Below are 10588 nucleotides of genomic sequence, written 5' to 3'. Positions count from 1 at the left end.
GAATGGTTCATAGTAGTTTAGCAGCTGCTCAGGCGATGAAAGACTGTTACCTATGCTTCCATGCTGTGACAAGAAAAAATGATTCAATGTCCAATTTCGATTCTTTTCATAAGCGGATACTGGGCGTTGATATATTCATGCTAAGAAAAGGAAAGAGCTTGTACCTCTCAATTGTGAAAATTACATTACCACACGATGGTTAGCCAAGATGCAAGGAATCTAAACAAAAATAATACCGAGCACGAGTTAATCTCGTGCAACGGCCGCTCGGGCAGAAAGCTGTTTTTATGCAATCAACATGGAATTAAAACTTGGATGGACAAAGATAAAAAAAAAAAAAAAAAAAAAGGCAAGGGCAACGCCAGAAACATCAAGGTAACTTTTATAACAACTAACTTTTACAACTTGCAATTTTCTTGATTCTTTTGAAAGGCCTACCACTCAAATACAAAGAATGCATCCACAACAGCCGTCCTGGCTGTCCTCAAACGCACATACATCTGTTTTTAGATGCCGGGGGGCAAATCTTAAGAAATTACGCAATAAATCCCCACAAGAATCAAGCACCAGAACTCTACAACAAAAAGGGCATTCTTGTTTCTAACAAAGAATATCATTCTAAGAAATTATGCCCAAACAAATACTCCTGTTTCTTTGTCATAGGCTGCTGAGTATCTATGGAGGCTGCTTGATGAAGATGTCACAAATGAAGCAAAAAAATGGTTGGGGATGACAAGCCACTGCACGAAGCAAGAACTGAGAGTGTGAAAATAAATGTTAACCTTTCCAAGATAACCTTTCTTTTTTCCTTTCCTTTCCTTTCTTTTCTTTTCTTTGAAAAAGCATAAAATTGATAATCCATAGAGTATTACAAGTGGAAAATAAAATAGAACCACCATTTGAGTGGAGGTGAATTTCTTTTTGGTCGGTATATTTCTCCCTTGTTTAATTTTTGAGGGAGGTTAATCTTTCCCAACACTTTGTTTTGTTCTTGTTGTTTGGATCACAACAACAACGGTTGAAATTAAAGTCTATAATCCAAAAGGCATAACAGCACTACTCGTGAAAAGTTTGACAGCATACCTCTCTTGATCTTTAGCATCAAAATTGCACTTTGAAGCTCAATCACGTGATGGGCTGAACAACTTCTAGGTTCTTCTGGAGCAGCCAGCCTCTGGGATAGACAAGACCATGAGCATCTAAATGAAGATGCCAGTTCAGTATCCTTGAACAGCTGGGCGGTACACTTTCCATTTGACTTTCATCTTCTACCACTTGCTCAATGAATGTGGTCTCCTGTGAAAAAGCTAAAAAATCAGGGAATAGAGGGGATTGAATATCAAACATAGTATTTGACATATTTAAAGCAATATCAGGAACATCCACAAAATGCGATTGGCATGATGCATACTTGAAAACCCTCCTTCACTGTATCTAACTGTCGAATTGGATTTGAAAAGGGGCGGTTCCACCTCTTTGGGTCCCACAAGATAGTGCTGTTGAAAGCAAATCCAGACATATCAACATGAAACCTGCGGAGTCTTTTACTTTTCTCATTTGTATGCCATCCAATTACTTGACTGGCATTGCATACCGGACCTTCCACAATTGCTTTGTTTTTGCTTTGTGCAAGCATTGCAACAGGCCAAGTGCCAAAATGACTACAAAACAAGCATGCAATACGAGAAATTTGTGAATGAAAGCATAGGAAAAGAGCACCAACTCCATAACAATTAAGCTTCAAAGTTAAAAGGTCTGTGAACAACATGTATGCGAAATCCACACCATTGCAACAACAAGAATATCTACCTATATCAGCTGAACAGAATCAGCATCTTTACTAGAGACAGGTAAAGTTATTCTCAGTTTCCTTTGCAAAAAAAAAAAAAAGGCTTGAAAATTAAGTGGCTAGATTTGCAAGTTCTCATCAATTCCTTCTTGTTTCCTTTTTCCCACTGGAGATAATACAAAAAATCAGGGAGTTTATAAAGTTTTCCATCAATAAAGTCTCATGACAAGTGATGAAATAACATTTCTTAAGCAGCTGAAAGTATATAACCCGAGTAAACAAACAAATCAAAAAAAGAAAGATGGCAGGACAAGGTGGCGTATAAAGCACAAGAAAACAAATAATAATAACCCCCTCGTGTCTTGAGTTATCTTACTAACAACCTCTTCACAGCTTAAAAACTTAAAATACAGAAAACCCATCAGCACGGAAGATTTGCTGTAAACAGGAAGTCGATCAATCTGCTGAATCAAATGAATAGATAAACAAAAAATGTAAATAAAACAGAAACATATGGACCTAATCTGGAAAACAGACAGTACCAACAACCAAAAAATGTAAGCAATCAAATGCCTCCCTATTTAAGGTACCATCAAATAACCAATAGAAAAGGTGGCGACTAAAGAGCATTTCCCCATTAGCAACCAAGCAAAATTAAACCTAATTTCTTAGAGCAACCAGAGACACACAAACTTAATCCCCTAACTAACACACACATCACTACATACAAAAAAACCAGAATTCCACAAGTTAGCATTCCAACAACACACAGACAGGCATAAAAGACACTTAGCAAAATTAATTAATGAAAAAAAACAAAGAAAATTCACCTGATATTTCTCAAGCTCTCAAACAATTCAAGCGAATATACATTATCATCATCAGCAAAATACACAATCCCATCAAGTCTATGCCTTTCTATATGCTCCAATCCCGCATTCCTCTGATGCACTCCTCTGTCCTTCACATTCGTGTTATTCTTATTAACACAAACCAAATGCCTATACATCACCCCGGTTTTCCTCAATATCTCCGCTGTCTCGGCCGATGCTGACGTCATCTCCACCACAATCCACAACAATGGCGGCTGCACTAACCTCAACACCTGACCTAATCTATTCAGGAAGTAAGCTTGTAATGCTCGATTATATGTCGGTGTTATCACAATCACTTGCTTTCTCTCTGCATAATCAAACCTTGAAAATCGATCCAATTGCGGTGTCGTTTTCTCGACGCCGAGGGACACGGCAGCGAGAGCGAAATTATCTTTGGTGTCCAATTGGACATTGACATCTGGCGGCTTCATTTCGAAGGAGAAATCATGCTTATTGATATCGTTATCCACTTGACCGAACGGGAAGATACCAAGCAAAAGCCCTAGGATGAAGAATATCGTGCACCTATAAAAGGATCTGCGAAATCCTTTGCGGCGGAGATAGACGGAAGCTGCTGCGGCGGCGGAGGTGGAGGTCCAGGAAGAATATTTGCCGCTGTTGTTGTTAGTGCTGAAGAGCTTGTGAGCTTGTGCTGAAGCGACGCCATTTTGGTAGCTGCGGTCTTGGTAAACCTGTGAGAGTGTTCGACGGATTGATGCCATTTTATTGGTTTTGAGCAGCTTACATTATCAAATCAAGATTTGATGGACGATGGAGACTAATCCACATGAAAAAACCCTAAAATGAAGTTAAATGGAATTTATGATTTCCAGTTTTTTTAAAAAAATTTATAGAATGAAAATGGATTTTAGATTTCAAGATTTTGTTCGGATGCTTTTAGAGGCGATGGTAGTGGATTTCAGAGATGGAAGGCTAAGATCTGGTGCCCCCTTTTTTTAATATTTCTAGCGCGGAGCGGGGAAGAGGAGATCGTTGAAGGGATAGCTGGGGGCGGAGCACGGTCCAGCTGGAGGGAGGGGTTGATTTAGCGCTAAATTACGCGGTGGTGTTCCATTTAACGAACGACAAGTGGTTGCTTGTACTTGGAAAGTCTACGCGTCTCTTGCCGTATATCTCAGACGCACACATTATTTGCATACAGTTTTTTATTTTATTTCTTCTTCTCTTTGTATCCGTCTTTTTTCTTTAATGAGATAATTAATAAGATGCAAATAATTAATTTTTAATTACTATAAAATTACTTCAGTGTTAATTATGGATTTGCACTGTATTTCTTTCATTTTCCTTTTCTTTTAATCTTTGAATCGTTTTCTATTATAATCACCTAATTGTTTTGTCAATCCTGTCTTTTTAAACATGATAATTTATTTTGATAACTTGCCATGGAAATTAATACTTGATTTGGAAAAAATAAAATAAGATTTTATTACTTGAAAAAAATTAAAACCAAGATGATGATATTCGACACAAAAAATAATAATTTTTTTTATTATGGTATAATTATAGAAAATTTTATAGTTTGATTGATTTTTTATTTTACCCTAATTTTTTAAAAAATTACATTTTATTTCCTTAACTTTAATAATTTTATAAAACTTCACATTCTACACACAAAAAATTAAAAAATATCATAATATTTATAAGTTTGTTATTATTTTCAATTAATAATTAAAAAACTTTTATTTGTTAAAAATAAAAAAAAATAATTGCCAATACATGACCTTTGTCATAACTACATTATCATTGTCAATTTTTGTGAAAAAATAGTTTTTAGACGGGGATTTGGATTTACAAAAATATCACCAACTTCGTGTTTATAACAAATTCAATCCCTTTTCCCTTGACATTACCCGTGAACACAACTATTCACGAATGATTTCCCTCGTTCCTTGATATCTCTAATAAATATAAAAAAAAAAAAAAAAATTCATCAAAACAAATATTTTCAACAAATCTTTATCATTTTATCGCACAAAACTCATAATTATATTTGCCCAATCTAAACCCAAAATCCTCTACACACACTGCTAACATAAAATTCATTTCATTTATAGCTAATAATAGCCCAAACTTCTTCATTCTCAATAATAACCCAAAATTTATAGCAAACAAAGTTGAATACATGTTTTCATATTCATCAAAACCTAATAATAGCTTATAAACATGCAACATCTTGAATGTACTAAAATTTAAGTATAACAAATGCAAGAAATGTGAAAAAATGACAATTATCAGGGTATTAAATGTAGATTTAAAGTCTTTATCATGACAATCTTGTTATCGGGACAACAAAAGTATAAACCTTCCTCTCACAACCATTATCAATGCATGTAATTCTAACTTTTTATTATTATTATTATTAATATATCTCTTCACATGATATTCATGTTATACTTTGTATTCTCAAAAAAAAATTCCTGAAATGATTGACATTTTTAAACTTTATTGATTTATCAACTTTCACTTTAATATCTTACATTTAAACTTGTTCACTTCCATCTTCAACTTCCTCATAACTACTATTTAATTTTGCACTACCTCAACATCAAAATCATCCTCTTTAGAATTTATTTTCTGATTATTCTTTCATTCTAAATCATCATCCAAACTTTTATTGAAACATAAATCATCTTCTAAACATCAATTCATTTGTGTTCTACTTTAATAACAAATTCAAATTCCTTTTTATTAAAAGAAATATAATAATCATCTTTCTCATTATTATCATCATCTTTCCTATATTTTGTATATTCATTACTAACCTCGTCAATTCTATTAGCTCTTTCTATACTTAAAATATCATCGTCAATTCTTTCACTATCTAAATTATTAAGATTTACATTCTTCATATATTATAAACACCTATAATGTTGTCAACATCACCATCATTGTTATTATGACCCAAATTATCTATATCAAATTCAAGTATGATTTTATTACCAACATTAGCATCCATAAAGTATTTTATTCCAGTTTTTTTACTGCCATGAAACTTGCATATGAAATACTTTAGAATTTTGATTGTTGGATGAGTAACATCATGATCGCCATGAACATAGATACTAATCTCGTACTTACCTTTGTTCAAATTCAATATTTTTACGTAGATGGGTCGTTAAATTTTTTAATTTCATCTTCTTATTTTTTAATATATTCCTTCTGTGATGTAATTTCATGAGATAAAGTTTAAAATTATAGTATACAGATGAAATTAAAATAAGATGACCCTAATGTAAATCACAGAGAAAATGCTTGATTAATTTTAAAGTTTTTAGAATTTATGTTTTGGTCTATAACCTTTTGGTTTGATTCATTTTCAAGTTCTTGGGTTTAAAAAATGAGAGACAAGTTTGATAAAAAACAATAAGGTTATTAATTAACCAAAAAAATAGAAGGATATTTGTAATCTAACCACTAAAAAGAAGGATATTTGTGTCAATGAGTTTTTTGTTCCCAAAATGAGTTTATTGGAGATATTTCTAATCATGGTTGGAAAGGCAAATGAGGTTAATTTTTATATTTAATTAATTTTCATTTTTAGTAAATTTTAGGTCTTTCGGTGTTTTATATAGATTTTTATGGTGAAAATATGATGAAAAATGGATTGTTAAGGCAAAAATCTTCGTATATCTTTTTACCACACAACATGTCATCTGTTTTTTTAATAAAAAAAAAAAGTGAAGTAAGAAAAAAACTTAAACAAGGCCCGAGTGAAAAAATAAGTGAAGTAAGAAAAAAACTTAAACAAGGCCCGAGTGTTTCTTTTAAACCATACATGTATGCTTAGCTGATACTTTTTTTTTATTTTGATTATTTCTTAAATAATTTAATTAAGACCCTCTCTATTTTTATATTTTTTTTACTTTACATTATTTTTTATTTAAATATCAACTAATACCCCTCTCTCTAATTTTTAAAACTTCTTAGTTCATTTTTTTTTTAAAAGATTGTGATTATTTTAAAAAAAATATTTTGTATTTTTATGATGTTTCAAAAAGATTATTATAATTTATCTTTAATTTTTTTATATTTGATATAAATAAAATTTGTTTGCATAATTCATTTATAAAAATGAAAATAATTTTTCTTTGGTAAGAAAAAACAACCTTTTAGATAAAAAAAATTGCATAAATTAAAAAGAATAATTAGGGTTAAATATCTGCATATTTTGTTTTTTTTTTTTAATTTTAAAATAAATATTAACTTTCCATTTAAATATTTAATTAGTATTAAGTATTAACAATTCTTTTACTATTTATTTATCGATTCATATATATTTTTTAAAATTTATTTAATTAAGTGTAAATAAAATCTTTGTATTCATGTAAAACACTTCCGTAACATTGATATATATATTTTTATTATATTCAAAATTAATTTGAAATTTTACCACTGTGCGTGACAAAAACTAGTTATAACTATACATCGTGCGTGACAAAAACTAGTTATAACTATAAGTTTCAATTGTTTAGGATATATTGTCATGCTTATTAATTAGAATCTACTGCTATATTTTTTTTTTATGTTTCTTTCTCTGAAACTGATCTGATATAATGAGATAGCAACAAAATCATTTTTTGGAAATTGATTTAACTATTTGCCATGGTATAATATAATATAATAAATAAACTCTTTGCCAAATAGAGGATTTTGCAGGGCTAGTGATGATTTAATTATAGTTTTTAAAACTGATTTGGATTCAATCCAAAAGTTCCGGGTTATTGATTAGTTGAGTTAATTTCAACTTGACTTATATTAATTTAATTTTTTTATTTTATAAAAAAAATCAATGATTTTTAACTGAATTTTCCTCAAATTAACTGAATCAAAAGTCAATCTAATTTTTGACCTAAATCATAAGTCAACTGCTGGCTGGGGTTTCAAAACAGTGGCTTTAATTTGTAAAACACAGCGTGCGCCAACCTCGGAGCACCGAGATTCCATTTGTAATGTAGGGTCGGGTCACTAGATTAATAATTACGATTAAGAGATATAATACGTAATCCAGTGGGCTAGTGTGCATGGTAACCGCCGGGGTCTGGTCTTTGGCTTTAACACATGTCAACATTGGAGGCTCTCTACAACTATAGTTTAAGGGAAGACCATGATTTACCCTTAATGACCATCTACAGATGACTTTAAGAGGCCCAACCTCCTTAAAAGCTTCTGTCATTGAAGCCTCCTCAGCCTCTCATAGAAGACTCAATCCTTATAGCATACTAAGATCAATCAAATTGGTCAATTAATCAAAGCCAGAAGCAAGATAATTTGACAGCTTTCATTTACATAAACTGTGTCTGCATGCAGCACGCCAGGCGGCCATTGCAAAAGAATCTCCTATGCGCGGAAAACGTACAGCAAGAATTGGTCAAGAGGCATCACCTAAAAATGAATATAAAAGCACAGTTAGAAGTAGGTTAAAGTTCGTAATGGTAAAGCGCTCTCTTGAAAAAAATATATATCAGAATAGTGTATTACAAGGAAATAATGGTATTGTGGTCGAAATCATCATGTTTTTGCTGAACCCTCTTCTCGCAGAGAAACAAAACAAGAGCAGGTGATGCTTTATCAACTAGAAACGGCAGCAGGCTTCAGATCAGCAGTTTGAAGTGAGTTTGCACCAGTGAAACTCACAAGTCAAGGAAAAATTAAGCAACACCATTGCAAGAAAGTCATCTATATGTATTCATTCAAAATGAAATTTGGAGACGAGGCGACTACGGTGCCTGAAAGTAAATGTTGAAAGGATTCTGCGGGAACATCACAAGGAATGGAATTATTTGGTTCTGGATTACATTTAATGAAACATTTCTCATTGTTCACCAAAATAAAACGATTCTATATGCCCCTAAGGCACTCATAAACTGTAAAAGTATCCATGCCACTCGTTAGTTTTATTAATTAAAATGGAGTAGTGAGATTTGAATTTATAATTGTTTAATTAACGAGATTTTAAAATCATGTTAAAAAATTATCTTAATCTAATGATTTAAATTATTAATTTAAGATATATTCTAAGATAAAATTTATATTATTCTTTAATATATATTAATGTATTACCAGAAATCAAAGTGGAGTTCGGTGATACTTGGGGATTTAAGGGATGAATAAATGACTTTTAATCAATAAACAAATATTCTGTCTCTTTAAAGTGGTATTTGCTATCATTATAAATGTAGTTTGTTATAGGTTTCAAAGCAAACACACTCCAGCTCTCATCAAAGCCACTAGAAAATCTAGGATGGCACCTTTCAAGATTTCTTTTAGAAATTAAAAAGAAAGATATTTTTTCTAGAAGAAGATATATTTACAAGTATTCCCAACACTTCAATTTATAGTTTATGAACAATCATAACTACTACAATAGAGTTTTCTATCCAAAAAGTTTAATCTATCCATGAATGGTCATGACCCTAAGTACTCAAAGGTCAAAAAAAAAAAAAACATTCACGCTCAACCTACAGCTCAAACAAGCTCTTGAAGGGTCTATTTCTCAACCTGTAGTTTAAACATACATAACTCCTGGAAAAAATTCAACTATCATTCAATCTTCCTTCTACATACAAGTATTACAATCTAAAACAACCAAATCCAACGTTGTTCACGATCATATGGCTCATGGGAGCAAATAAGACACTTTTCTATTCCACACAACAATCAGCACTGCACAATGCAAATGCTTATACTATTATAATTGCAGAATAATTTTGTAGTGTTTAGTCCAGAAACAAGTCTCAAATTGTCTTAGCTTCAAACTCTGACATCACAACTAAACAACAACGCGTATTTGTTACTTTAGTCAAAAGATACATAATCGAGGAGAAAAGACAAGTATTGCTGGAAAATGTTTTTCAACATCATTGACAAGGGAAGCTTTTGGGTCATCAAAAGAAATGGCAACTATTTTCCAATTGAGCTCCCCCTCGTCAATGACAGAAACATCAACTAAAATCGAAAAAAGTCATTAAACACGTATTCATCTTAGTTATCAAAGCAATATTTATATCAGAATCACATATATATGTAAGACAAGATTGTACCAGGATCATTAATCTCCGAATGCCCCTTCAACTTTCATTGAATGCAAATGACGGGTCTTCCCAACTTTGTGGAAGCAACCCGTGATTCCAATTTATATTGTAGCTGAATAAAAACCAGAAACAATAAAAACAAGGCAGCAACAAGAGCTAAGTGCATTGGCACAAAGAGATGTGGAATAATTCGGGAAAAAAAAAAACAAGCAAAAAGAACAGAACTTACGGGTAATAACGAAGTCTTCCCTTCTTGGTATCCTGCTTTATTGGAGTCAAACGTTCATCAGCAACAACCTTCATTTTTGCAGGTGTACGTTTTCACATCTCCACACCATAATCAAATATCCCATCTCCTAAATGCAATGGTAGTAAATCTTGCTGTTGAAATGGGGAGTTTCGCTGGTTGGTTAAACAGAAAATGTTTTAGCCAAAAAAAGATGATGTTCTAGTTGCGGACTTGAAGTGGGCATGGAGCAGTGTGCTCTGGCTCTCTGCCACTGACCCCAGTAGCCACAAGAAAGCAGAGCTTGTGTGTTGGGTCGAAAGCAGGGATGGCAGTCCGGTCTAAGCCGGCAAAGACCCGCCCAAAAAGAATCCAAATTGGTGTTTGGAAGCGTAGTTAATTTTTTTTTTTCAAAATATTGATTTTTTTAATTTTTTATATATTAATATTAATCAAAATTTTGATTTTTTGATTTTTTATATATTAATATTAAAAATAAATTTTAAAAAATATATTGAAAAATGTAGTTTTACATTCCAGGATCTCTCTTCTTTTTTTCTTACAATTAGGACCTCCAATCTATCACAAACAATGTCATTAAGATTTGTTTCTTTGTTAATCATGTTAATAGTATGATATCTGTCCA

At 32.0% G+C, this 10588-nt stretch overlaps 1 protein-coding gene and 1 long non-coding RNA gene across 5 annotated transcripts; both read right to left on the bottom strand.

Annotated features, from left to right (window-relative positions):
• Window positions 1-357: 357 nt before the first annotated feature.
• Window positions 358-3779, bottom strand: IRX9-L (Nucleotide-diphospho-sugar transferases superfamily protein). Of its 3 annotated transcripts, none has more exons than XM_011018651.1 (4): window positions 2620-3778; window positions 1412-1661; window positions 1084-1296; window positions 358-756 (listed from the first exon to the last, which is right to left on the bottom strand). In XM_011018651.1, exons 1-3 carry the CDS (start codon window positions 3384-3386, stop codon window positions 1126-1128), a joined length of 1188 nt encoding a protein of 395 aa, XP_011016953.1. In that variant the 5' UTR covers window positions 3387-3778; the 3' UTR covers window positions 358-756; window positions 1084-1125. The 3 variants fall into 3 exon arrangements, with proteins under 3 accessions (XP_011016953.1, XP_011016952.1, XP_011016954.1); XM_011018650.1 differs by having other exon boundaries at window positions 358-740; window positions 2620-3776; XM_011018652.1 differs by lacking the exon at window positions 358-756 and having other exon boundaries at window positions 1186-1307; window positions 2620-3779.
• A 5628-nt stretch (window positions 3780-9407) lies between these two features.
• Window positions 9408-10291, bottom strand: LOC105120454 (uncharacterized). Of its 2 annotated transcripts, XR_841334.1 has the most exons (3): window positions 9946-10291; window positions 9726-9828; window positions 9408-9630 (listed from the first exon to the last, which is right to left on the bottom strand). It is a non-coding gene; the product is annotated as an uncharacterized LOC105120454 (long non-coding RNA). The 2 variants fall into 2 exon arrangements; XR_841333.1 differs by having other exon boundaries at window positions 9408-9828.
• Window positions 10292-10588: the final 297 nt, after the last annotated feature.

The sequence above is a fragment of the Populus euphratica genome, unplaced genomic scaffold (genome assembly GCF_000495115.2).
Source record: "Populus euphratica unplaced genomic scaffold, PopEup_1.0 scaffold6.1, whole genome shotgun sequence".
NCBI lineage: Eukaryota > Viridiplantae > Streptophyta > Magnoliopsida > Malpighiales > Salicaceae > Populus > Populus euphratica.
Note: the sequence above shows the minus strand (reverse complement) of the source record. Positions and strands in the feature narration are given on the sequence as shown.

What these genes read in the sequence shown, in the direction of transcription:
- IRX9-L (XM_011018651.1), bottom strand. Translation starts at nt 3,386, where the DNA reads ATGGCATCAATCCGTCGAACACTCTCACAGGTTTACCAAGACCGCAGC. An exon ending in GAGAGCTTGAGAAATATCAG is followed by an intron (nt 1,662 to 2,619) that starts GTGAATTTTCTT and finishes CTTGTTTTGTAG; the next exon opens with TCATTTTGGCACTTGGCCTG. An exon ending in CAGTGAAGGAGGGTTTTCAA is followed by an intron (nt 1,297 to 1,411) that starts GTATGCATCATG and finishes GCTTTTTCACAG; the next exon opens with GAGACCACATTCATTGAGCA.